This window comes from Westerdykella ornata, assembly GCF_010094085.1.
Source record: "Westerdykella ornata strain CBS 379.55 unplaced genomic scaffold EI97scaffold_45, whole genome shotgun sequence".
Classification (NCBI taxonomy): Eukaryota; Fungi; Ascomycota; class Dothideomycetes; order Pleosporales; family Sporormiaceae; genus Westerdykella; species Westerdykella ornata.
The window spans coordinates 38,369-65,277 of NW_022986895.1; the positions used below are offsets into that span (position 1 = coordinate 38,369).

The 26,909-nt window shown below is 51.7% G+C and overlaps 9 protein-coding genes across 9 annotated transcripts; 3 read left to right on the top strand and 6 right to left on the bottom strand.

Annotated features, from left to right (window-relative positions):
- Nucleotides 1-476: 476 nt before the first annotated feature.
- Nucleotides 477-3,059, bottom strand: EI97DRAFT_437301 (FAD-binding domain-containing protein). Its single transcript, XM_033799312.1, has one exon. The coding sequence runs from the start codon at nt 2,669-2,671 to the stop codon at nt 785-787; it is 1,887 nt and encodes a 628-aa protein (XP_033649558.1). The 5' UTR covers nt 2,672-3,059; the 3' UTR covers nt 477-784.
- EI97DRAFT_237088 (uncharacterized protein) lies at nt 2,792-3,533 on the bottom strand. Its single transcript, XM_033794010.1, has one exon. The coding sequence runs from the start codon at nt 3,398-3,400 to the stop codon at nt 2,912-2,914; it is 489 nt and encodes a 162-aa protein (XP_033649559.1). The 5' UTR covers nt 3,401-3,533; the 3' UTR covers nt 2,792-2,911.
- A 3,271-nt stretch (nt 3,534-6,804) lies between these two features.
- Nucleotides 6,805-7,748, bottom strand: EI97DRAFT_237110 (acetyltransferase). Its single transcript, XM_033794011.1, has 2 exons — nt 7,624-7,748; nt 6,805-7,567 (listed from the first exon to the last, which is right to left on the bottom strand). Exons 1-2 carry the CDS (start codon nt 7,664-7,666, stop codon nt 7,086-7,088), a joined length of 525 nt encoding a protein of 174 aa, XP_033649560.1. The 5' UTR covers nt 7,667-7,748; the 3' UTR covers nt 6,805-7,085.
- Nucleotides 7,444-9,049, bottom strand: EI97DRAFT_437303 (uncharacterized protein). The gene has a single exon (XM_033799313.1). It carries the CDS (start codon nt 9,001-9,003, stop codon nt 7,831-7,833), a length of 1,173 nt encoding a protein of 390 aa, XP_033649561.1. The 5' UTR covers nt 9,004-9,049; the 3' UTR covers nt 7,444-7,830.
- A 646-nt stretch (nt 9,050-9,695) lies between these two features.
- Nucleotides 9,696-12,653, top strand: EI97DRAFT_237121 (apses transcription factor-like protein). Its single transcript, XM_033794012.1, has 3 exons — nt 9,696-9,959; nt 10,006-11,656; nt 11,710-12,653. Exons 1-3 carry the CDS (start codon nt 9,783-9,785, stop codon nt 12,429-12,431), a joined length of 2,550 nt encoding a protein of 849 aa, XP_033649562.1. The 5' UTR covers nt 9,696-9,782; the 3' UTR covers nt 12,432-12,653.
- A 51-nt stretch (nt 12,654-12,704) lies between these two features.
- EI97DRAFT_437305 (alpha-L-arabinofuranosidase protein-like protein) lies at nt 12,705-14,615 on the bottom strand. The gene is made up of 4 exons (XM_033799314.1): nt 14,278-14,615; nt 14,020-14,108; nt 13,669-13,966; nt 12,705-13,579 (listed from the first exon to the last, which is right to left on the bottom strand). Exons 1-4 carry the CDS (start codon nt 14,597-14,599, stop codon nt 12,876-12,878), a joined length of 1,413 nt encoding a protein of 470 aa, XP_033649563.1. The 5' UTR covers nt 14,600-14,615; the 3' UTR covers nt 12,705-12,875.
- Nucleotides 14,616-15,011: 396 nt separating this feature from the next.
- On the top strand, nt 15,012-17,149 carry EI97DRAFT_437306 (general substrate transporter). The gene is made up of 6 exons (XM_033799315.1): nt 15,012-15,341; nt 15,401-15,522; nt 15,575-15,766; nt 15,818-15,951; nt 16,001-16,827; nt 16,885-17,149. The coding sequence occupies exons 1-6, from the start codon at nt 15,315-15,317 to the stop codon at nt 17,089-17,091; spliced, it is 1,509 nt and encodes a 502-aa protein (XP_033649564.1). The 5' UTR covers nt 15,012-15,314; the 3' UTR covers nt 17,092-17,149.
- A 3,775-nt stretch (nt 17,150-20,924) lies between these two features.
- On the top strand, nt 20,925-21,575 carry EI97DRAFT_485582 (uncharacterized protein; the record flags this gene model as incomplete). Its single annotated transcript, XM_033802144.1, has 1 exon — nt 20,925-21,575. One exon carries the CDS (start codon nt 20,925-20,927, stop codon nt 21,573-21,575), a length of 651 nt encoding a protein of 216 aa, XP_033649565.1.
- A 3,923-nt stretch (nt 21,576-25,498) lies between these two features.
- On the bottom strand, nt 25,499-26,485 carry EI97DRAFT_237198 (uncharacterized protein). Its single transcript, XM_033794013.1, has 2 exons — nt 26,261-26,485; nt 25,499-26,203 (listed from the first exon to the last, which is right to left on the bottom strand). The coding sequence occupies exon 2, from the start codon at nt 26,179-26,181 to the stop codon at nt 25,729-25,731; it is 453 nt and encodes a 150-aa protein (XP_033649566.1). The 5' UTR covers nt 26,182-26,203; nt 26,261-26,485; the 3' UTR covers nt 25,499-25,728.
- Nucleotides 26,486-26,909: the final 424 nt, after the last annotated feature.

The following is a 26,909-nucleotide window of genomic DNA, read 5'->3' on the forward strand; positions in this document are numbered from 1 at the left end:
GGCAACGCCAAGTATAGCAACATCAACCCTGTAACGCACATCATCCTTTATATATCATGCCCTCAACCTCACTTTATAAATCACTTCTTCCTGCCACTCAAATTTCTCGAAAAGCGTTCAGATTGTGGATATCAGAGACTCAAAACATGTAGAAACGGATAGAGTCAGTAAGAAAAAGCCTCGAAACATGAACCGTTTTCCTCGAAGATATAGTGATAACTCTCCGTGTACTTTACGGTTACTCTACTCTCTTACCACAAACTTCAGATTCGTCGTTTTTCTTCACACCTAGCAGGAGAGAAACAAGTAAGGAGACTGCCAACGTTCTTCTTGTGGATTGTAATTGCACGCGAATTTTCAGTGGTTACCTAAACCGCAGTACCCTTGGAATGCCTTCTATTTGAATTACATCACCGTGATGCTTGAATTTGGCAAGGGAGGTTCATTAAATTGTTTTTGAGCGATTATTTCTTTAACCCCCAGCGCGACTTCAATTTTCATCTACGGCAAACTCTTGGTTTACCGTGTTCGGAGTGATACCCAGTCCGAAAGACACAAAAGGCTACAAACTCATTAGCAAGCTTGGGCACATTATGACTTTCGGTTCTGGATACTGAGCCTGCATTGCAGGAATTAGAGACATGTTATCCCACCTGATCCTCCAATTACTCTAGGTAAAGATCGCAGATGCCGATTATCATTGGCATACATGATAAAAGACATTATATTAGAAGTTCTTTCGCTTCTTGCAGGTCATACATATTCTGTTACCCCTCATCCTAACTCAAGCTCCGATAGCTTGAGGATTCCAAAACACACTCTGCGGGTCAATCGACTTCTTGAGCGCCAACAACCTCGCGTACACCGCATCTCCATAATACACCTTGTGTGCAGTAGCAGCATCCAAGCTGGGATCCACGTAGTTCAAATAAGCACCGAATTGCGTTTGCGGCTGCGCTTTCACAACCGCATCATTCAATCCATTGATCCAAGTGATCGAGTTGGCAGTGAAGCCATAGTTCTGCATAACCCAAAGACTATGGCGGTCACTGTAGGCAGCGAAGTTAGTATCTTTGGAGTTGATAGCTGAACCGGGTCCACCGTAGAGGTTGATGATGATGAAGTAGTCGACCGAGGTGCCTCGTTTGATATAATCGTACAGTGAGTTAAGCGAGGTGGCGGTGAGGCCATCGGATTCGGGAACCGTGATCGACTTAGCGAAGAAGTTCTCGTGCTCGTCGTAACCGGTTAGGGGAACTTTGATTGTGTTCTTGCCCGAAACTTTGACGAGGTAGTCGTACCAGGAGTATGACTGGACAATGACATTCGTGGGCGTGGGGAGGCCGCGAAGGAATTCGGGTCTTATCTTAGTATTGAACTCGGAAACGCTGCCAAAGAAGGCGCCGCTGGGAGCGAAGGAGCCGTATCCGTCCATATAAATACCGAAGGAGATGCGGTTGTCGACGACTGAGGCGTTGCGGGCAAAGTCCTGCAGATGGAGCAGAGTATTCGTAAACGTAGCCTTGGAGTTGAAGATCCCATCGAATTGTATCTCGAAGTAGGTGATGCTAGAGGGCGCGCTGCGAGTCTGAAGGTAAAAGCTGGTGACGATACCCAGGGAATCTGCCGCGCCGCGAATGCCCCAGAATATCTCAGAGTTCTGTGTCGACGACGCCGTCACAAGTGTCCCGTTGGCGAGAACAACGTCGACCTTCACGATGGCATCCATCGCCAAACCCCAGTTACGAGATGTATGGCCATATCCACCGTGCGTAGCGTGGCCGCCGATGCCAACGCCGGGACATGTGCCGTGCGAGAGTGCCTTCTGACCTTGAGTCCAGATACCATCGGCAAGGTTACCGAGCCGCACACCACCTCCTACTTTGACAACGCCGCTGGCATCCAATTGGATACCATTGAAGGCCTCGAGGACGATCATCATGGATCCATCCTTGCCGCCAGAAGCAAAGTTGGCATATGAGTGACCTCCTCCCTTGGCCTGAACTTTGATTCCAGCTTGTTTGGCGCAGACCACTGCGTCCTGAACATGCTGATTGGTAGAAGGTAGAACGACAACGGCAGGTGTATGGGGTAGGCGGAGATTGTAAGGCTCGATCAGATCGGCCCAACCGGCATCGGAAGTCATCTTATAAGGCACATTCCTGGTGTTCAGACATTGCAAGACTGACCCAGATGGTGTAGGGGTAGGAGACGTAGAAGTGGTGGATGTCGTAGTGCCCCCGTTGCCGGTGCAGCTTCCAAAGGCCGAATTGCACCCAGTTCCACAGTGGTCGACGGTCGACCCGCACCAGCCCCATTGGGAACAACAGTTTCCAAAAGTGCTTCCCAAGCAAGTGTAGCCATTTGTACCTGCGCAGCTACCATCGGTGGAGACCCTCTTAGTTGGCGTCGGTTGTGGTGTGGAAGAAGAACGAACGGTCGAAGAAGGAGGAGGATTGTTGGTACAGGTTCCAAAGGCAGGATTACAGCCAGTTCCACAATGGCCTGTCGTTGAGCCACACCATCCGTACTGAGAACAACAGTTGCCAAAGGCACTGTTCAAACATGTGTAGCCGTTCGCTCCCCCGCACGTGCCATCCGGGGAGACTGTCGCAGCAAAAGCAATGCTTGCGAGGAGCGCGCTTGCCGTAAGGGTAACAAGGGTCTTCATGGCGACAACTCCAGAAACGAGGGATAGGAGTTGGCTCTTTAAGAAGTGACGCGTTATGCGCCTAGAGCGAGAGTAAGAAACGAAGAGGAGTTGCTGAGCAACAGTTTGTTTGATAGGCCTGATGAAAGGGGACCACGCCCGACCTTAAATCTTCCCATCACTATGCGCCACCATGTTAATTCTAGGTAGGGTAAATATTGATTCCTAGACCCACTACCCACAATTAGCGCAAACATAGCATTACTCATGCGGTGTACCACTCGGTTCTTCACCCGAGTTGTCGTAGGAGTGACTTACGGAGGCAATAGATCTGCTTGAGGCAGGCTCAACCCGAACATGTTGCATTGCAATTGGCAGCGTAGCAATGCACGTGGCTTGGGAGGCTGAAATAATTCTGAAGAGGCAGACAAATCGCAGTATTGATGCGACGGCAGTGGTCAAAGTCGTGCACGGGTATACGAGGGCTGAAGTCTCGCTTGAACCTGAACGAGGATCCCTGCTCAGGTATATGCTATTCTTAGACCTCGACACAGACGTCAGCGAAGGCCGGTCACCATCGAGAATTGGGAAACTTCTCTTGTCTTTCCAAATTTGAGAGTCGGACTGTTTAATTTCTGAGTGTACCTTTTTACAGGTCGTCGGTGTGGATTGGTTGCTATTGGGTCGACACTCGACCCTTGGGAAGACGGCACCAACACCAAAAGAATCCGATTCATAGGGTTGGAGCATGGCAATGCGTATAAAAACGAAAACTCACTATCTTGCCCATCACAATGTAGAGCGCCGCTAGAAGAACTGATACATGTATTATTGGGCATATCAGCGGGAACAAGTAGATTTCAAAGCTCTGAGCCATCCCGTCCCATATGAAACCGCGTCGCAAAATAGGTCAATAATGATGCGCATCATCAACAAGTTGAGTCACCTGGGCATAAATACTTTCAAGACTCGATGTGCTGTTTTACTGGGTTGAACAAATATCCTGACTCGCCTACACGGAGATGTCGTTCGCATCCACCAGCTCTTTGCCATGGGCCTCTAAACCATGAATTTCTTCCGCAAACCTCAGGTTGAAGGTGGACACTCGCTTTGGTATTGCTATCTGTCTTCTCTCCACACATGTTTGGTATGCGGTCGGTATTTCGCGTATGTGAACAGGAATCAAATGGGGACATCCCACCACGCCTCCGTTTTTCCTTGTTTTTCAGCAAAAAAGGGAGCGACAGCACCTCGGGCATTGTGTTCCATAATCCCATTACAAGGTGATTCAACGCTAAACATTGACAACGTCTAACTTTGGTCTGCCTGCGGGTGGACTGCGGGTGGACTACTCCAGTCGAACAGAGTTTCTTCAAAGATATTCTTTTCCACATGGCCTGTTCTACTTGGGTTTTCAATGTTGTTCATAATGTTACAGTCTATTCAAGAGTACGAGGTCAAATCGGAGTTTCGCGAAAGTCACCCAGAGATGTCCATAAAGGTCATATCAAATCATTTCAGATGCGCAGTCAGAGACACAGAAGGTATCTTTCACTTCTCACTTGCTTGGGTGGTTTCCTCCGTCAGCCAAAGAAAGTTCCACATTCGTCCTTGGTCTTCAATTTTCGTTTTAAACGTTTTCTTTTGGGCAGGGAGAATCATGGTCCCCGCACATGGAGCAACAGAACAGCTTTCCGACAGTGTGTTGGCAGTTTGGAAGGTGTGACCCGTAATTGCTCGCACATTAATTCTAACTGCCCATATTCCTTTTGTCTAGTCACTTATGTTGCTCCCAGCCAGGTGGGAGCGGAACTCTCATTTGTAACTCCTCTGGTATCCTGATGCATTCGTTTTTGTTTTTCAACCATCGGGGATACTTCATTGCGACTTCGCCGAGCCGACGGATCGTATCGGCGTCCTCCACAGGGTTTCCGTATTATACCATTTTCCAATTTTGTTTCTTTTCCTGGTTGCTTGACAGGAGATGGAAGGGCGGCCAATTCCTGGTGCTCTGGTGCCACTGCGTAGACACCCGCTATGTCGGGCTACTAAATGCCGCGAGTCAATATCTAATGGTATTGTACAATCAATTCTCAGGTTCTGGACATTTATTCGTTCTGTCGTTTTTTGGAGACGACCGTCAAAGCCATGTATCCAAGTCTGGGGATCGATGTCACTGCCCGAAAGTGGTTCCTTGATATGCATCGGATGTTTTCGCTCTAGGTTCAAGCGCTGATTGCTCACATACTGCGCACTTTGTCGGTCTTTAGGCGTTTGATGCTCTTTATCCGCGCAGCGTTATTTTCGAACATTTTCGGAGTTCAAGCTGTCTTCGGTCCGAAAAATTTTCATACGCTCACAGCAGTGAATGGTGATCACATGTGCATACTTCCAATAAGACAATCGCCCGGACATTATCTGATGAGGATATGCCTTTAGTAGTACAGCATAGAGTCAATCGAGTGCGGTCCATCTAAGTGTCGACAACACTCCCTTTCGCTATCTCAGACACATAAACCTATGCCTGGACTGTTTTCGATACCAGAAACTTAAGTCTCTGCCAAGTTGACAATTACATCGTGTCTGCTGATAATTCTTTCGGCTGTTGACTGATATTACTTGAATAGGCCGGGTTCTCAAACCGCACTCTTGCCTCCATTCGGTGAACTTGTATTTGTTTTAGAGTCAAATGGGTGCAATCTTGTGTCTCATTATATGCTTCATTGGAGGTTGATCGGTGTCCTGGATCCATGATGAAGGCGAGTGGCGAGATTTTATGGATTTTCGGTGAGAAAATCCATTATGATATCGGATCATGGTCTTTAGATCATGTAGTCGTAATCTTCATAATATCGACCTTGGGGTTTTTTTTTGTTCAAAGCACATGGAATGCCGCATGTCTCGTTTTGGATTAGAGAAGTCTTTTGTGCGGGATACGACGGCTTGGAAAAGCTCAGTTTTATATCAGCGGTAGTGTGTTGCACCATAGATATTGCAATATAGGTAAAAGAGCGCATATATCAGCACTCCTTCCCACGGAAGACGTTCATGCAGAGTACAAGTGTACTTTAGGTGTTTAGGTGAAGAATGGATCTTCCGTCATAGCTCCAGTAATTAAATATTTGCGGTGGGTTAAACCATTTCTAGAGTTGTTCGCAAAACCACACCATTCGAAATTTCTCGATCTGTTTTGAGAAAGCTCTCAAATCAACATGAGCCCTCTGCACGACTTTTCCGATGGAGGCCCGAGAAGGTCATCTGGAGAACGACTGCGATGTTTACAATCCCTGGAGCTGCATTTACTCCATTCTCCAAACATACGCAATCGCCAGTGGTTTTCAGAAGGGACGGTCCACGAGTCAAGAGGACATTAAATGAATCGGTGTATGATAAGAGTTTACAGGGGCTGGCCTCATTGTTTCTGCTGCTGCTGGGGCTGCATGTCCCTGCTGCGTATCGATGTCTGATTCGAATCGAGACATTAATCGAGTACATGTCAAATTAACGTTCGAAAAGCGGACTCATTACGACCGCGCAGGAGAAGTTAGCCTGATAGAAATTCCAGATCCACGAAACAATAGAAATTTCCATGCAATTGTAGAAGTTGTTGTTCGTGAGAGAGATGGCGAGCGCAACCGACGAACATTCGAACTCCGGCAGGCTTTTCTTTTTCTGTCGGAACTCCACACATTCCTCTTTTTGGTGAGGGATTTTAGAGGAACATAGCCAGACATGTTTATTTTGTGAGAAAGATCCCATGAGCTTGTGTGCGGTTGACCATCCATTCGGCGATCGAGGTCTGTTTTTCGAGCGGAACCCGACGACATCGAATCCATGTGTTTGGACTTTCGAAACTCAATTCATAATGGGAACCTGTGAGGATTTTGGAAAAGAGAAGCATCGGGGCTGTGTGTATAGTCAAGCAAGAGCGAGACCGAATCCATAAGACTTTTCTGAAGAAGCTTTTCGGAATGCCGGGGGAGCGCGAGCACCGAACATCGGCTTGTCTCATCTCCTTTAAGAGACTGCACACATGCAACTGGTATTCGGCTATTTTGGAAAAAGGGAAGAAGTGATGAAGTGTGGAGAACGGTGGAGGAGGACGATGGGTTTATATATGCGGAGTGTGGACGTGTGGGTTCTTGGCTTACACTAAGTAATCAGAGGTAGAGATGCTCGAAACACATAGGGACATGGATATGTGAGGGCGTTATCTCTGAGAAGTTGATAAGTATGATGATGATGATCATCACCAGCGCAGATATCGCGTTATGACCAATCAGTAGCCCTAACGAGTATAGACCGCGGCCACCGCGGATTCTATTCATAAACGTTCAAGTGCGCTCAAAAGCAGTGGCAAGCAAAGAGGAATTTCATGTGCCATACCAGCCATGATTTTCCATGTTTCATTCCTCAAACTTCGCATCCGGACTTCTTAACTCTCAGCCAACTTCGTCAATGCATCCCCGTCCACCCTCAATCCCACCCACTCATTCTTCTGCTCTGCGCCCAGGCTCTTATAAAACTCCAAACTCGGGGTATTCCAATCCAGACAGCTCCACTCTAACCGTCGACCTCCAACCTTGACCGTCTCTCTTGCCAGCTCCCTGATTAACCCCTTTCCGTATCCCCTCTTCCGGTATTCGGGCTTGACGAAGAGGTCCTCGAGGTAGATGCCCGGTGCACCAGTCCATGTGCTGTAATTGTAGAAGTAGAGAGCCATACCGGCGATCTCGCCTTCCGGCGCCGTCAATAGGAGCGTTTTCGCATAGCCGGGGGTGAAGGAAGGGTTCGGAGACGAGGCGCTGTCGGCGAAAGAGAGGGTATTCTCTAGCCGCTCTTCTGTAGCCTTCACAGAGTCGGTCGCGTTCTCGTAGGCGGCGAGCTCGTGGATCAGGCCCAAGATGGTGGGAACGTCTTGCGCGTCTATTAGCGGCGTTTAACGCATGGCAGGGGATGTATCGTAAGCATACCCTCACGTGTCGCATGGCGAATTGAGTAACCTTCGGAAGGCATTGTGAATGTGGGGTGTCGAGATTTCAGTTAATTGATTCCGAAAGTGGGACGTTAAACGGTTCATGCGTCGAAGAAAATGCGCCCTGCCGGTGTTGAAAGTGACATGACTGCAACTTTAACCTCGGTACGGCGTAATATTTCTCCGGTTGAACCCATTGAACTGCTCATGAATTGGCCTCTGAGGTGTTTCCGACTTGCTTACCGGCGTTGCGAGCAGCAGACAGTTTTGGTTGCCGTCCCTTCTCATCCACGCCAGAGAACAGGGCATCATCCACAGAGCAGGAGAAGACCGGCGGAACGGTGGAAGCCCATCGCGAAACCCAGCCACTGCGAGTATCATCCCATTCGAGCTTGCAGCAGTAAGAAAGAATTTCTGCATACAATCTCCTCATCGTCCGGGCGGTGATACTGTCGGTGGAGGACTGCAACTCCGCCCGTTTGTCGGCCTTGGTTGGTTTATCCAGAGCTATGGCTTGCTGAATGGCGACTTGCGAACTCACAAACCGATCGTCTGTTTGTGTGGATGCTATAGCTGGTGTTCTCCTTGGAACGATACCGCTCCAGCGCGCTTCTCCAGTAGCAAGCGCCTTGAGATGGTCCCACTCGGCGTTGGGCAGAGGTGGCAGAAGCTTCTCCATGGTGTCCTTATACCACCTTTTGATGTTATTCCGCGCTCTTTTGATAGGCATTGGGCGCTCCCAAACATTGTATATATCTGTCTCCAGCTTCGTCTTCCTCAACAATGCGTGCAGTGCTGCTCCCTTTTGCACCTGGCCGGTGATGACGGCCTGGAGTCTGGAATATGGAGCCGAGAGGCTGAAAGTTACCTTGCGATCTGAAACTTTCTTGGGGGAATCGAAAAGCCGGAGGACAGGCCTATCGCTGTAGTACAGCTTCTGCAACGGGGCCAATTCTTCAGGGTCTGCTTTCTGCGCCTCGGAATTGACTGGCGGCTCCGGTTTGATGAGATCGTCGAGTAATGCGTATCTGCGTCGCCCAATCCTCCCATAGGTATGGAGTAAGACCTTTCGCAAGCAACTCCTCTCGCCCATGTTGGCACGTCGCAGATAGTTGAGACCTTTTTCGGCTTTCTTTTGCATGTCCGCCGTACGGCTCTCAATCACAGTAATGGGTCTTCTCTTGAAACCGGAGCGCCGGTTCTCCTTGGCCAGGGACGTGGCATTTTGGGTCGGTTGATATGCCTTGAAGCGGCCGACGATGTAGCGTCTGAAATAGCTGCGCGCAGTCGGGTCGGGTAGATAGCTGGCCTCGCGGAGAAGGGCGCGCAGCAGATGGAGCGACTTCAGTTGCGACGCATTCGGGAAAGATTTCGACATCTGCGGGCATCCATGGATTGATTGAGCGTGGATGGGAAGTAAAGATATTCGTTGGAGACGCGGAACGCTATGGTTCAGTTTCCCATCATCACCTGCATGCCAAGACATATCACGTGATTGAGATTTGAGTCTACCACTTGCATAGTTAACTTCCCGGAAGAGGGTAAAAACTCAGGAGCTTTCATAGAGATTGAACAATGAGACTCTATCTCCAGTGCCTGCTGGTCAGGAGACGACCGGAAGAGCGGAACGTATATGACGGGCTATCCACGGCCCACAAATACCTAATCCTAAGCTTATCTAGGTAGAATACTCTGATTTTCATGGTGCTGTATACAACGTCGACCTCACAATTCAACGTTGAATGATGAACTTCATTTATCAATACCAGACCATTTCGTAACAGCGCCGATTCCAATGGAAAAACGAAACAATGCTCCTGATTGGTTCCACAGCTTTTCGTTTCGCTTACTCTTGCCGGTTACGGTGTACCTACAACGCGCACGTGCACCACAGAACGCGACGAACGACGTACGCGCTCACCAACCGCCTCTTCGGGCGTCCAGCTTCAACCCACGCAATCTCTCAACCATTCCGCGCATAGTCACCCACACATTCCCCGGTTCGACTTGCTCTATTTGAGTTGCATCGCATTGATCTCTCAACTCCAACGCTCTACGTATCGCAATCGACCTCGTCACCCTTCGCGCCTCGGTATGGTCGGGCGGGACCACCTTTGCTTCCCCGCATAGTTCGTTCTCCAGGGTTACGCCGGTATAATGCAAGTCGCGCGCTCTAATCTCTCTGCCTCGTTTCCTTCTGGCTCGGCCTCCCAGCCTGCCATGTATCCTGGCGGCTCCCAAAATGCTGCCATGCCGGCCCCATCGTTCTCCCGCTCCTTCTCCGACGTGAACGGCTACCAGCAGCATCCCATGGAGAAGCCCCAGATTTATACGGTAGGTTTGGTGTCCATTGTACAGGAAGCGCCATTAACATATCCAGGCTGTCTACTCCGGAGTGTCTGTTTATGAGATGGAGGTTAACCGTGTCGCCGTGATGCGTCGCCGATCTGACGGCTGGCTGAATGCTACCCAAATCCTCAAGGTCGCCGGTGTAGATAAGGGCAAACGGACCAAGGTGTTGGAGAAAGAGATACTGACAGGGGAACATGAGAAGGTTCAAGGTGGCTACGGCAAATACCAGGGCACGTGGATCAACTACCGCCGCGGAAGGGAGTTCTGTCGCCAATATGGCGTAGAAGATATCTTGAGACCCCTCTTGGATTATGACATGAGCGGCGATGGCAACGTCGGACAAGGCATCGAGACTCCCACGAAGGAGCAAGCTATGGCCGCGAACCGTAAGCGCTTTTATACCCAAAGTATGGACGGCCGTACCGCAAACCAGAACGTTGGCGGAACCTTCTTCTCCAACATATCTTCCACGGCGACAAGCGCCCTCGCTGCCATGAACAAGGTCGCTAGAATGAACTCTCCGGCACCCCGTCCCCCAAGCTCGTCACAGCGGAGGTCCATTGGCCGTCCATCGCAAGGTCCCATGGGGAGCCAGGATTCTTTCCGTGCCAGCAGTCAGCAGAGTGTCCCCAGCCTGGCGTCCGAGAGGAGCTTCGGCGCCAATGGTCTCACTGACTCGGCGTATGGCACTGGTCAGGATAATGATATACAGGAACCACCCAGGAAACGAATGCGACCATCGCAGGAAGAGTCGTTCACCCAACCCAATGGGACCGACATGTCGTTGAGGGATCAGGGTTCTCCGACTGAACCGAGCGAGTCCTTTTACCAGACTGGCCATCAGATTACCACCGCTGATGGCGAGGTTCCTACTGCTCTCCCGCCTCTGCCTTATCCCACCGACAAACTATCCGAAGAGAAACAGGCCATGCTGACAGAGTTGTTCGCAGACCAATCCCGGACCGACTTCACGAACCACCCCGCCATACTGCACCTCTCTGGCTCAGATCTGGATCTTCCCATTGACAATGCGAGCAACACTGCCCTCCATTGGGCGGCGACGCTCGCGCGTGTCTCGTTGATGCGGCTCCTGGTGTCGAAGGGAGCCAACATGTTTCGGGGCAACGCTGCTGGCCAAACGCCTCTCATGAGCGCTGTCTCTGTGAACAACAGTCTGGACCACAGCTGCTTCCCTGAGACGCTCGAGATCCTGGCTCCCTTGATTGAGCTCCGTGATGCCCAAGGGAGGACAATCCTGCATCATATCGCCGTCACATGCGCCATCAAAGGACGTGCTGCGTCGAGCAAGTACTACCTGGAGGCGCTTCTGGAGTATCTTGTGAGAAGTAATATCGGCCATAGCCAGTCGGAGAATGGCCCCAGCCAGTATGGAAAGCCCATTGGACTCATGCGCTTCATGCAAGAGATGGTCAACGCGCGTGACAAAGGCGGTAACACGGCTCTGAATCTCGCTGCCAGAATTGGCAATCGCAACATCATCTCTCAGCTCATGGAGGTGCAGGCAGATCCCACGATACCAAATGACAAAGGCACTCGACCGCTCGATTTCGGCGTTGGGACTGATGCGAATGCGGAGCCGCCGACACGCGTGGATAGCCCAAGTAAAGGCAAGGCCCCTCTGAGTAAGGTTGAAGAAACCACCAGGGAGATACAGCCTCGTAGGTGACCTTCTTTTTCTCGTGCAATATGTGCATACACTAAAAGAGCATAGTTATGAGTGGTATATTGCAGAGTGCCAGCATGCAGTTCACTCAAGAAGCTCGTCTCAAACAAGATACCATTGACCGCACGAATGAGACGATTGCACAGCTGTCTGCGTTGCAAAGAACAGAACAGGAGCGCCTAGAGCAGTTACGGGCGCGGCTGCGCACGCGACAAGATCGTGCAAAGCGGATCGTCAACCTGAAAAGGTGGCTAGAACCTCAGCGACACAACCTGGCTATCGGCACAGGATCAGACATACGCGAAAAGCGGAAGCTTGGTTATGCCGACAGCGATGGAGCCGGAGTAGTTGTGCGTGCTGAAGATTTGCCTCGTGAACTTCATGTCGCGGGAGAACACCTCATCCGGAAAGCATCCGACGGACCCTCATATTTCTCCACACCTCTCCCTGTAGACTTGCCCGCCATGGCGCAACAATATGCCCCTGCGCTCGCCGCGTTGCCGTCAATATCAACGCTTCGCCATCGCCTGGAGGTGTATATACAAAACAACGCGAATCTTGCAGAAAGGAGCCGTAAGCTCAAAGAGAAGGACGGCCAGCTCGAAGCCATGTACCGCAAAGTGGTCAGCCTGTGCACTAAGGTCGAGGAGGACCGCATCGATAGCGTCCTGGAAAGCCTTGTGCAGGCTTTGGAGAGCGATCCACTTGACGGAGTGGAGGTATCGCGCGTAAGGGAGTTTTTGCGTAAAGTGGAGGGTGTCGAGGGGTAGTGTCCCTGCTTCGGAGGGTTGAAAACCTGCGCCATCCACTCGACCTCCGAAACGACTCTGTTTGACGATGGGCGTTTGAGTAGGATCACCGCATGTTTCTTTCCTGTCCATTCTTCGAGAGATTCTTATTCGACTGCACGAAGGCACTGCGCGCCGTTCCATCATGACGTTTGAGTTTATCACGGATCCGGCCGGTACACGTTTTACGAACATTTTCACTCCTTGTCGCGGTTGTTTTATTGAGCAGCACTGGAGAGGATGATTACCTATGTTTGCTACTGCGGAATACAGGAAGGGATAGCGCCTGAATTACCCTGTGAATAGCTTTTGGCCATGTTGATAGGGGCGTTTCACTGATAGCTCACAAAACGCTGGGAATGTCTATCTTAGGTACAATAGGACCACCTTGAGCCGGGTTCTCCTGGCCGTCATGTCCGGTTACTACTACGCTTTCCACCTTAGGATCGTCAGTGAGTGCTTCTTGAACACGAACGATCCTTCACCGTTCCACCTGCTCTCCTCAATCCCGACCTTCTGCTCCTCCTCCGTGTTGACAACATGCACTTGCTCTCCAGTAACCACATGTACCTCGACGTCCCCTTTCGCTACTCCCTGGAGGTCAACCTCATAATCCCTCTCTTCATTGACATTCACTATCGCCAGGCTCACCCATCCATCATCACTAATACAGGCACTACAATCCAAGAAGGGCGTTTCAATCGTTCCCCTTATCCACTCGGGCTTCGTCGGCCCCGTGTACTCCGGACACCGCACATTTACCGCCACAGTATGCCCGCGCATATACTTCGAGAACAGCAGCAGCGGCCACCAAGTAGTCTGTTTGACGAGGCCACTCGGGGTCGTAAGGAGCGGGGAGATGACGTTGACGGATTGCGCGATATTGGCCATTCCTACCGAGGCGGCTTGCCGGATGAAGGCGTTGAGGAAGACGGATACGGCCAGCGCGTCCGACAGCGTGTACCTCTCTTCGGCGCCCTGCTCGCCTGGCGCGCGGACGGGGTCCCACACGTTCCATTCGTCGAAGCAGATGGTTTGGCGGGGCACGGTGGGCGGGACTTTGTTCTCGATGCGCGCGAGGTCGATGAAGGACATGGCCATTTGGATGGCGCGTTCGGCTGCTCTGGGGGCTGCGAAGGCGTCAGTATTAGTCCGCGGGTTCTTGTGTGGCAGGGTCCATGGATTTTCTAGAGATAGAGAGAGAGAGAGAAAAACATACCAGTGGCATTCTTCAAATGCTCCTCACTCGCCGTGTACAAATGGATCGAATGCATATCAATCAAGCTCTTCGTCTTATCTCCGCTGAGGCCATGGACGTCCCACTTGACGCACTCCTTCAGCACGTAGTAATCCCAGCTGGAAAACCCCGTCTCGCCGCACAGAATCAGCGTGATGCTGGGGTCGAGGAGTTTGAGCGCCTTGGCCCATTGGTAGGCCTTTTTGGCGTAGTCTTCTTTGGTGAGCTGGGCGACTTGCCAGGGGCCGTAGCATTCGTTGCCGAGGGCCCAGTATTTGACCTGAGATTGTTAGGAAAGTGGGTTTGCGAGAAAAGGGAGGTACGGTGCCGTACGTTGTAGGGTTCCTGACGACCGTTTTTGCGCCGCAGGTTTGCATAGTAGGTATCCTGCGTGCCGTTGCAGTACTCGAGCCATCCGAGGGCTATACTAGATCCGCATCAGCCCTCTCTTTCTTCTTCTTCTTCTTCTTCTTCTTCTTCTTCTTCTTCATCATCATCATCGTCATCATCATCTCTTCATCTCAACACCCTCCCCAACTCAAGCACAACTCAAACCCTTTGGGGAAGAATCCAGAAAAACGGAAAACGCACCTTCATCCAACGTGCCGGTCCCGAAATTCAAACACAGATACGGCTCCGTGCCGACCTCCTCGCACCACCTCATAAACTCGTCGGTGCCAAACTCATTGCTCTCGACGCCCAGCCAGGCCAATTCGGGACGCTTCGGACGCTGCTCCTTGGGCCCCACGCCGTCGAGCCAGTGGTACGTGGCGACGAAGTTGCCGCCCGGGTATCGCACGACGGGGACGCGGAGTTCTTTCATGGCGGCCATTACGTCTTTGCGGAAGCCGGTGGTAGGGTCGGAGAGCGGGTTGGAGGGGTCGTAGAGGCCTGTGTAGATGCAGCGGCCCATGTGTCTGGAGATTCGGAGTTAGGTTGGGGGGAAGAGAAAGGAGGGTATTTTTTTGTTGGTAGGGGGAAATGTTTACTCGGTGAAGCCGCCATAGATGTTGTCGTTTATCTTTGAGATTTTGTGCGTGGGGTGGACGGTGATGGAGGGGTTCTCGGTGGAGGGGATTGGGGTGAATGTTGCCATTTTGGATGTCCTTTCCTCTTCTCAAACCCTCGATATACAAATATCTCTTTCAAGTCAACTCTCGTCGTCTCTTGTCGTGCTATAGATATATATCAGATTCCGAAAAACATACCGGTGGTCCAGCATCCAGAAGCCGAGGGCAGGCGCTAACCGCATCTGGAGCACACCCCAGTCCCTCTCATTCGTGGAGAAACTGCCGATCTGGTCGGCTCCGCACTTCAACCAGACCACACATGGTGAAGGGACTAGGAATTCCTGCGTGGAGGAGTCCAACTCGGCCAATTGACGCCGACGATGCCTCGGTCGGAGAAATCTGGGGAGGGCTTTCTGGCGATGGGACATGCTAGGGGCGGGCAGCGGGATAATTCTTTACTGGAGGGGAAAGGGTGTGGGCATGGAGAGCTACCCTGGTTGATGGGCAAGGGGAAGAGGGGAGCTGGAGAGCTCTACGGAGGTATAAGATGTGGATCCGGGGAGCTTGAGCTGTTGCTGCTGTTGTGAACTTTTTGTGTTTCTGTACACAGTAATCGACATGGCGCTTCCGCCTAAGTGGTATCAGGTCAGTGATCCACAGTCATAACCATAACCCTGGAACATGTCTTTTGACACTTTAAACAGTTCCTTGTTGGCCTCTTTGCGTCCCTCGGATCGCTACTCTTTGGCTATGATTTGGGTGTCATCGCTCAAGTGATTGCTTCGCAGTCTTTCAATGCCAAGTTCAAGCCGACCGATGATGAAACGTGAGCCTTCGTCTCTCCCCTTCCGAGATACGTGCTTCTAACGGGTATGCAGAGGAGCGGTCGTGTCAGTCTTCACTGGCGGAGCCTTCTTCGGAGCGGCGGCCGCTGGCCCCATGGGTGATCTGTTGGGTCGGAAATGGACTATCATGATTGGAGCTCTCGTGTTCTGTCTTGGTGGAGCTTTGCAAACTGGGGCTCAGGCTTTGTCATATTTGTATTCTGGTCGGGCGATTGCAGGACTGGGGTATGTTCGGAATCGCCGGAGCCTCTCCAGAAAATGCTAACTTTCTGACAGAGTCGGAGTATTGTGCATGATTGTTCCCTTATATCAGGCCGAGCTGGCACATCCTAGCATCAGAGGACGCATCACCGCTCTTCAACAATTCATGCTGGGAGTTGGCGCCCTTGCAGCAGCTTGGATATCTTATGGTATTACTCACTTGTTACTCCCTTCGACCATCTTCTAACATAGTCTTAGGGACATATGTCGGCTTCGCGCCTACCAACGATGGCCAGTGGAGGACCAGCTTGGGCATCCAGATCATCCCCGCTCTTGTGCTTGCCGCCCTCATCCTCTTCTTCCCCGAATCCCCTCGCTGGCTCATCGACCACGGCCGCCCTGAAGAAGGACTGCGTACGCTCGCCCAGCTCCACGCCCATGGCAACACCGAGGACCCATTCGTCCGCGCTCAGTACGACGAGATCCAAGAAGCCATCACATACGAGCACGAACACGAGGCACAATCCTACGTCGAACTCTTCACCGACCGTTCCTGCTTCCGACGTCTCTTCCTGACATGCGCGCTTCAAGCGTCCGTACAAATGACCGGCGTTTCGGCGATCCAATACTACAGCGTCACCATCTACGGCCTCATGGGCATCAAGGGCGACGAGACGCTCAAATACCAGGCCATATCCTCCGTCATCGCCCTCATCGCGCAATTCCTCTGTATCCTCCTCATCGACCGCCTCGGCCGCCGCTGGCCCCTCATCCTCGGAAACCTGGGCAACATGGTCACCTTCATCATCGCCACCATCCTGCTCGCCAAGTTCCCGCCCGGCGAGAGCGGAAACAAGGCAGCGGCCTGGGGTTTCATCGTCATCACGTGGATATACAATTTCTCCTTCAGCGCGACGTGTGGCCCGCTGTCGTGGATTATCCCCGCCGAGGTGTTCGATACGAAGACGAGGAGTAAGGGCGTCTCGATTGCGACCATGGTGTCGTTCGCGTTCAATACGATGATTGGGCAGGTTACGAAGCCGGCGATGACGCACGTGGGGTATAAGTACTACTTTCTGTTCATTGTAAGTGCCCATCTCCCGTATAGACCATGTGTAAGCGTGTACTGACTCCGGCGGCAGATTTGCAATTTCACCAACGCGCTCTTCTTCTGGGCCTTCCTGCCGGAGACGGCCAAGCGCCCGCTTGAGGAGATGAATCATTTGTTCAGGGATGCGCCGTTGTTTGTCCCGCCGATGAAGAAGGCGGATTACATGTCCCATGAGTTGGAGCACAGAGTGGAGGAGGTGGAAGCGAAGCAGGGGATCTCTCATGCGGAGAAAGCGTAGATGTAATAGGACGGCGGTCGAGTGTGGCATGTTGGCAGAATATGTAGAGAAATAATTGGATGTGATGTTTTAATCTGCTGTGTCATAGCCATGTGTCTTGTAACTAACCGTTAGAAGGTTGCTCGTTACAACTGCAAAGGTTTCAGTCTCACGAAACGCGTTGTTGACCGCATCTTCTGAGCTTCTATGTAGGGTTTTCCATGGAGCGGAAATACTTTTCTTTTATCAATTGCCAGTATGTGTAGTCACCCGTTGTCGTGTGCCACTCACGGCAGAACAATCCATCATCTGCCCATTTCTTTTGCTTTTTACGATGAAATACTTAACCTAACATGTTGCTGCTGCTGGTCCTAAACCTAACACATCTCACAGAGCGTATAGCATAACCAATTTTGTGCCTCCGCATGGCGGCGTTGATCACGAGTCCACTGTCTTTCCGTATCTGACACCATACCTCTCCCTCCGACGACCACACCTCCCTCGGAGAACGCCAGACCGCTCTCTGCAAGCTCCGAACTGTTTCATAATTTCTTCCAGACTCTTCCAAAAAATCTCTGGAGCCTGCGCATCGACCAATGGGAGTCTCAAAATTTTGTGTCTTTCACCGGCGCAACGCATCCCCCGCTGGGGAATATATAAAGTCTCCTCCCTCCACGCTCCTCCCTCCCTCCTTCTTCCCACAACCACCGCGGCGACAACCTCCACTCCATTCTTCTGCGAGTGTGTTGTATCTTTCTCATCAGTGTCTTTTCTTCCATATCATCTTCTTCGATCTTTGATGGCACCTGCCTTCCATGTTGAGCTTCAGCTTTGCTCAACTCACCTTCACCGCCCTCTTCCGCAAACTTTTCGCCACCTCCAGCAACCGAAGCAGAGAGACTACCAGCCATTCGTTCTTTGAATCTTTTTCAAGAACGTCTGGCTAACTGTTTCCAGGACCTTTCCTTCCTCGGCGCCGCCTTTCCCCCTCCCTTCCCCCCTTCCCTCCCCTCCCCTCCCCTTGCACATTCTTCCTTCGTCTTTGACCGCGCCTTCGGGTTGGTGAGCACTGTCGACTGTCCTCACCTGAGCCATGTTGATGGATATAACATGGTGCCGTTGTGCACCAGATGGAGGCCAGACATCTGGGGGCCCGGTGATCCGGCGGCTCTGCGGGACGTTGTGTTACGGCCAGGACGCACTCTCCGAAGGGTTCAGAGCCTCTGTCCACCGGCCGAGGAACCTGGAGTGAGACTGACAAGTCGAACGACGCCGCTTAATTAAGCCGTTATGACCCGCAGTGGATCCTCTCCAGAGGGGGTTCGAGTGACTCCGATTAAAATCGCTTCGCGCGGTTTCTCCACTGCTGAAGTGGCCTTTATTCCTGAGGGACGCGGTGGCTTCCGTTGGTGTTTGGTAGGTTGCGAATCGTACGGACGATGGTTAACACCAAGGTATGTACTGGTCTTCCATTCCGGGATGGCTGGTAGTCTCTCTCTGCTTCTGGATTTCGACCTCATTGCTGGATCCTTCCGGGTTGGATTTCACTTCAGGTATGTGCTGCTCACATTGGGTCTTCGCTAACATCCATTCCTCTACATTGAGTCATGGGGCGAAGGGGTGGAGGGGTTCAATATGGGTTGCGGTGTTTTGGTCTCTAAGTCTGTGGAGGAGTTGTGGCTTCGCATATATAGCACAATGCAATCATTGCCTCCCTCACTGCCATAATATCTCTTATCGATTTGAGTGACAGTCTTCTTTGGTGAACAGTTACTGAGCCATAGTGTGTCCCAGCAGTAGATTATCGTGCCACCACGGCATGCAAGGTGAACCGGGCCGCTTACCTTCATGCTTGCTCTCAGCTCTTCCAGACGGAATTGTCACCTGTATAGCCTAGGCTTCGTGTCTCTTTATACGATGTGCATCCACCTGTGACGCTAAATCCGGGCGACTCACTACAGCGAGTTCCATAAGTTGCCGACGTCCTCTGCGTATTCTTCTTTGGCACTAACCAGGCATAGGTCCCGTTCAGCGGGATCGAAGTAAACACAACTGAAGACATTAGCTAGATAACATAGCCGATTCCGTCACGTAGTTTGGATAAGAATTCCATCTGCGGAAATCGTCGGCAAGGTGGGCTGCGATATCAGGTTGACCCGGAACATGAATTCTCTAGCAAGTTGTATACAGGTTTTCACGTTGAAGCACTGCCTAGGAATTCAGGTTCTGATGCAGACACAAGATCAAGATTGTGCGATGTGATTTTATATATTCGTATATGTACGACTCAGCTAAGCAGTCGTCTCTTCTCCGAGTGCGATTCTGAGATGCAGAACGCCCAGTAGTGCCATATCTCCGCCCTAGCAAGATACCAAAAAGCCTAAGCTTCACCTACACCACGAGCGGCAACTAGAGACTTACCCACCAGGAACGACCTACGCAATGCCGAGTCCCACCGCTCAGAAACGGGAAGTCATGGGCTGCATCTAGAAAGCAAAACGCCTTACAACATTCCTCCTCCCCGCTCCTCGCTCCCCATCCCCCTCCCCCTCCCCCATCTCCGCCGCACTCCACTCACAACGACAAATCCCCCCAAAAGCCCTAAGCTGACCTCTAAACCATCATACCCTGCTAGAACCTTCAAGGCCTCTTTGTGAGAACGTATGGTGGGCTTGTTGGTATAGAGAGTGCGGTTTGGATGGCCGGCTGTGAAGTGCACCCTTCCCATCTGGATAAAGCTGTGTAGGATTGGACCGTTAAGCAGACAATGTTGGCGGTGGAGTGAATAGGGATGTTTGCATGGGAATAAAGAATACTACTCTAGCGTAAGTGAATTGTGTAGGGTATGGGGGAAGAAGTGCTGGCTTGGCAAAGAACAATGCATTCCTATTCATACATGCTATGTTTATGTTCTGAGTTGTTGGCGAAAGGCTTGGTGAGTGCACTATGTGTCTTCTGTCCCACGTCAACGTCTTACATTACAATCCCACCTCAGCTGGACAGGGAGGCAATCAGATTGGTGGAACTCTGCTGAGGCTGGGGTGATGGGAGATATGTGTTACAGAACTTAGCTTAGTGAAGTACTGTCCTGTTCGGAGAGTAAACGGGATGTTGGCAATTGTGTGATGACTGAAGTGCATTTGAATCATGGAAGCGGACCTCAAAGTTATCGATATACAGCATCACGCGAAACGGAGCGAATTATTACGCAGTCTACCCGTATCTCGGCCTTTTTATGGATGACATGGGAGCCCATCTCTCAACCCAGATGCAGTGCTATCGTACTGCAGTAGTAGTTCGGCACATCACCGCTGTGGAGTATGGCCTCTCACATCACATCTCTTCCTCCTAGGTATGATAACTCACCTGGGCAGAGATGCACGAAAGTAAGTCGGTCCCCAACCCAAGGTCTCTCAGTCCAGTTCAGAACTCTTAGATCATGTTCACAGAATTGTTGCTGCATACTGCCATATATTGTACATTCAGAGTTTTATGCTACTTTTCGCATTGTACAAGCTCCCAAGCCAATTCTTCCACCAAGTACGCAAGACTCAACATTGTACATTCACAACCCTCCCAGACCACTCACCTCCACAATGTCCACACCTCTGATCACCTGCGCTATAAAGCCTCGTCCCTAACCCACCACCGAGGACCATATCACTCCCAACACACTCAACTCACAAACCACATCCACATACCATCCATCCACCCAACCCATTACATCATCTCTTCCCAAGCCCATCACATCCCTTCCCCAATTCCCAACACCCAAACCCAAACCACACCCCTCATTACCACCCCCAACACTTCCCCAACACACCTCAAACCCACCCCACCCCACCCCCACCGCCATGGACGGGGACAGATTCACCCAACCCCAAGCCATCGCCCTCGTCTTCGGCATGACAGGAGGCTTCCTCACTCTCCTCATCCTCGTCCTCCTCTTCATCCGCCACGACCGCCGCTCCCGCCTCAAAGCCGCTTCCCGCCGCCGCGCCGCGGACATCGAGGCCGCGCGCACCGCCACGCATACCGCTGTCGTCGGTCTCGCCGGCCGCGCCGGTCGCGCATGTCCTCGTGCCGGGCGCGAGATGGTTCAGCCTCAGGCGGTGAAGCCGATGGCGAAGGCGAACGCAAAAGGTCTAGGTAAGAATGGAGTCGACATCTCAACCGTCGACGGGAGCATGATGCGCAAGTTCCACTCTGCGGAGACGGGGGAGGTGATTCACTACGGGAAGGGCGTTGAGGCGGATGTCGACGTTCAACTGGACGAGGTGTTTGTTGTGGGCGATGAGGCGGAGATGGGGTTTGAGGTTGTGGAGTTGGTGGAGGAGGAGAAGAAGAGGGATAGTGCGCAGTCTGGTGGTGCCGAGGGTGAGGATGAGGATAAGAAGAAGAAGTCTGTCGAGGATGAGATGTCGGAGCTTGAGAAGGCGGGTAAGGACAAGGCGGGGTTGGAGTTGGCGGAGTCTGAGAGGGAGGGGGGTGAGGAGGCGAAGTAGATGGTGTCAAAGGTAAGTGTGGGAGAGCGGGTCGAGTTTGCTCTCCTAGCTGCTGTGATCTCCCTTTGTGCCCTTGCCCTTTGGGGTAGTCGAATAGGTAAGTAGTCGCCGCTGGTCGGTGACACTGGACTGCTGAGCAGTTCGATACTTTCTAGCTGCCCATGAGGGTTCGGCTTTGATACAATAATATATAATAGTCAGCCCTAGTGGTCGATGTAAATGATCTTTTCCAGCTTTGTAAGTGATGTATTGTTCTGTAACTGGTGTTGTGTACGACTTAAGTGGTCTTGTGGATATTGTCACTGAGTGGATGTTTAGCCGACGTGTAGTTGCCTTTGGATTTTGTTATTTACGTACGATGACTTACCTACCGTGCGGTTGAACCAAGCATGTAAAGACTACAAGTTCTTCACTTGCATGACAAGCCAGGATCAAAGGTACCAGCACACTTGTCGAGACCTCTGTCCAGCCGACAAGCTCTTATGTCAACACTATACCAGAAGCCCAACCCTCAAATACCTTCAAAAAGGCAAGATCTCCCTATCAAAGGGAACAACAATCCACCAAATCTACCCAATACCAAGTGCAACTTACCCCATTCCAATACCTTCACTCCAACCTGGCTACAGGGCACTATTCGACGTCTTCCAAACCCTGGGAAGCTGGTGATTTGCGACTCTGGCAAGTTGTTAGAGGATGAGGCCATCTCCATCTGAGGAGGCAGGATCCTCCCCTTCCCACTCGAGAGCGAGGCAGTTATATCGATAGAGCGACCCCGACCCGAAGCTGCCAGATTCCGCTAGAACTGGAATACACTTGCCGTCAAGACTCTTACAATCCTGCCCTGTTGACGCGGAAGAGATGGTGGAAGAGAGGTGCAGTGCATGCTCCGTTCGGAGGCTCTCCAGAAAGGCATTGGCCGGTGCCCCGTGCGAGGCGCCACCGTCCAAGGTAGTCAGCTGCTCCTTGGCAATGCAGGTGGAGTGAATTCGATTGTATATATCTCAACAACAATGAGTATAGATATATAGGGCAAATAAGGTGCAGTTGCAATCTCGGTCATCTGTTTCCCATCTGCGGATGATCCATCAGGGTCAGTTTGGCTGCCATTAGATAGTCCCTCAAACTCTTCCGTCTGATCTCAGGGCCAATCTGAATCAGACTTTCTCCATTCTTCCTTCTCGGTACTTGCCTCCCTCAAGTTCAATAATCTTCTGAATACCCTAGGCGTGGAACCCTCTCAATCCAACGCCGTAGTCTCCACTGTTCAAGCTCCTCCCACGCCTTTGGTTTCAGGCTGAAGCCTTTGGAAGGCTGCGGAATGACGTCACGGGAAGGATGCGACACCACCCACTACGTACATACAGTAGTATACACAGTAAGACGGGTCTCATTGTGCACTGTGCAGCTGGAACTCATTGGAGTGGGTGTGCGAACGCAATATGGTTGGCGACATTTTCTCAACTCAGCCCAGATGGCAGCCATGTCATGCGCCGACCTTCTAGACCTGGTCTAACAGAGACCAACCCAGGTCCATGCTGTACGCGTTGCAATAAGCCTCACCACATGAGTATTGTCTTGTCCTTCTAAATCACTGTACCATGGATCGTAAGACCGTCGGCGGATGCGCATTCAGACGAGCTTCCGAGCTCGAGTGACACGCGACAGAATCGTGAATTTATAGCACCAGTCTTCTGTACAAAACCAACAGCAAATAGGTGGGGAATTCTTGAATCTGATAGCCTCTGCTACCTTGCCGTCGATGCCAGCCAACCGAGGGATCCAGTTGCACGGACATGCAACATACGGGTGGAAGGACAAGTGAGCAGCAGGTTCAGAAGGGCTGAATGCCCCGCTCTTCAGCTAGTCCAAAGTCCACTCGGCAACAACTGCAGGTGGAGATGCCTGAGACCCATTGCTTGCGATTTCGCACACAGAACTTACGACCCTATAGTAGATGTCATATGCGACGCAAGCGCACTCTGCATTCGCCGTCAACTCCAAGACAAATCTAGTAAGACAGCATAGTAATAACAGGGTTAGGAGTTTGCTGCTAGTTTGGACGATTCTACATCCTTATCATTCCAAGCTCTATTTGGGTAGCACTGACAGTGCCACATTCATAACCAATAGGGAGAAATGTCGTCAAAAGCCACCAAACAAGCCAGTTCAACATGTCGCAGAAGTGGCGTTGTTTCCTAACTTGGGCTCAGCATGCGCTTGCTCGATCTGCCCTTTAAGTACCTAGGTACTAGGGCACCCTTCTACTGCATCACGCCAACTACACAAGTCCTTCTAGCAACTTTGGCTATAGGAGTGCACGCCTAGAGTCAGAGTCGATGGAAAGCTCTCTGGCGGGAAACGTCAGGGACTTGACTATCGTGCTGCAGAACGAGTCCATCCCGTTGACTCTAGCCATCTGTTCAGTACCCTTCTTCCGCCAACCCCCCTGCGCCACGACACCACATCATTCCTACCACGGCACGGCTCAAGACGCCCTGTGCCCGGCCCCCACGAGAGTACCAACGAAACTACCTGTAGGCTTCTCAGCCGCTTCTGTATATCAATTCCGTTGCCAGCATCAACACCACCCCTCGATAGATCAGGCCAAACACCCTTGATATATCCCTTGCTCTCCTGCCGTTCGCGAAAGCATGCAAGGGCCCGGCTATCATCCATGCTTGAGGCAGCTCTTCGCGCTGGCGAGCCTCTCTTATTCCTCAGTTGGTCCGCCATGTCACCCTCCAAGTGGCAACAGGAAGTTGATCTTCCAACTCACCGTCTCTGATACATCATGACCTTCCAACCCTAACAACATATCGCGGGTGGGCGTTGCTGCAACCTAATATGTGCCGGTGTATCTGGAGACGTCCAGCTGCGCAGGGCATATGTCGGGAATGCGAGAAGGAGCTGGCGTCGGGGCCGGGGCGGAGGCATCAATTATGAATGGAAGGATACTAGGTGGACAACACTAGAAGCAGGATTCAGAATGGAAGGGAATCAGGCAGTGGGAGGAGGGGATCTTCAGCGCGAGGGTATATGGCAGTCACCTGTCTAGTCAATGCAAGTGTGAGCAGTGAGCCGAAGGGGACGTCTGGATAGCTCAGCCTGTTTCGTCATTTGCGCAAGATCACTGCAGGTGGATGTGCACGTTGGGGTGGGCGAGGAGGGGACGCCTAAGTCGCTCACCACTCCGTACATATCAGGGTAGCGTAATATCTCTTAACCCTATATGCTGTACAATCAATCCACCTTAGGAGTCTGCTTGCATTCGCCCTCCGCAGCTGCTGTAGTTTTGACCCCTGACCGTCTTTTGTATGCAGATGAAACACTCCCGTTATTGTCAAACTCCCAAGCCTCTCGACGCGTAAGCTAGCCAAACTTCCTGTGGTAGATACCTTCCCAACCCTCACCTCACTCCCACGCTCCTCACCTGGTGTCACCGCTCTTCCACTGAAGACATACAAGTAGAAAAGGCAACAAAAAAACCAAAGAGCAAAAATTCAAAAAAACCATGGACACAGCAAGGCTCGAACCGAAGCCCTCCAAAAGACAAAAAGGTCGAGCAGCCGAATCAATGCAATACTGCGTGACTCAGCCTCAACCGTTGGAAGCTGCTAGACCTTTTCGCTATCCTGTGTTCTCAGGGCGATTATTATAGGAATAATTGTTGTTTATATAGTCAAAAAGTGACGTTGTGGTTGTGTACGGATGTCCATCGCTCATATCGTTCGCTGCCTATACAACAAGAGCTAGTGCCTAATTAGGAAGTCCGACCATCAAACGCAAACACAGCTGCACTGCGGAGGATCTCACTGATTGGTAATTGATGAAGGCATCGCACGAAACCGAATGATTGAATAGTGGGAAAGTAACTCTTCACTCAGAAACATCACTTCAACATTGTAAAGGAGCGAAAGTTCAGGTACTCGAAATAGTCAATTCGACCATGTAAGCTCGACTACCATTACATCCCACACGATATCTAGAAGTCAGAACTCCTCTTCCACTCTTTTGAAGCTACCACCGAGCTATTCCGGTGCACCGTCGGGTTTAGTTGCCGACTTCCCTAAGCCGGTCCATAACGCCACTCGACGGCATCTAGCCAATTTGTTGCGCAGCTGGTCTTTGCAAAGGCTGGGCGCTTTCCACTTTACAACAGACCGGCAATGGCGAGAATACCTCCTGCAACTGCGCCCATGACAGGGAGGGCGGTAGGGGCTGCGGCGCCAGGGGACTGCGTGCCAGTCTGTGTGCCAGTGGTAGTAGCGCCGGCAGCGCCAGTGGTACCTTCAGTTGCGCTGGTCACAAGGGAGCTCTCGACACTGTGCACACTCGACTCGATGGAAGACAAGACCTCGCTCAAGCTGGTCGCGACACCGCCGGTTGCTGTCGCGAGTTCCGAGGTGATGGAATTGACTTCGGAGGAGATTCCAGACTCGAGGGAGGAAAGGGCGGAGCTGATGTCGGATGCAACGGAGCCGGTCGGGAGGACAGAACCCAGTGCAGAGGTGATGTCGCCTCCAACGGACTGAATGATGGACGAAACCTGAGCGGAGGCAGCACCAGCGGCCAGGGCCGAGACGAAGGCAGTAGTGAAACGCATGATGAGGTTCAAATGGGTGAATCTGAAGTTCGTTAGCAAGCAGTGGGGACGAGAGGAGACCTTTTATGATGGCACATACGGTGTTGGTGTCAAGTGAACGTTGGAAAGGGTCCGTCTGTGGGGAACAGTGTGGTGGAAGATGGGCCGAGCAATTCCTGGGTGAGGAATGGCTTTATATCCCCCAGCGGAAACAACGTAGTACGACAACCATGCCTAGTCCAGCCGGCAAGCACCACTCACCGGCTGCATGTAAACAATAGTCGGAGCTATCCGGGCTTTGTCCCACAGCGAAGACGGAGAACTGGATCCCCCACACCGTCCTTACGCGGCTCCTTCGCCGGACCTCGCCACTTGATGCACCGCCTCAGTCCGCCGTGCCAGGAGATTGCTCTCGAGTACTGGAAATGCAAGGAGTGGTTTCATGGGTCGATCCCTCCATGCGTGAAGAGAATGGCCGTGCGGCATAGTACTCATGGTAGAGCTTGAATACGCGGATTGACATTTGCCCAACTGTGGTAGAAGCTCGAAGACCCCAGGGTCCGATAGTCGCCATGACGAGAAGTGACGCTAGGTCGAATCATGGCTTTACTGGTAAATCGCCCGCTTCTTTGTTCCGGAGCCCAATCGGAGATTTTAGTCTGTCAACGGCTTCAAGAATGCACTTTTCTTGCCGGATAAAGATAGACAACCAGTCTGGAAGGGCGGCGGTGCTTTCAGAAAGCACGGCC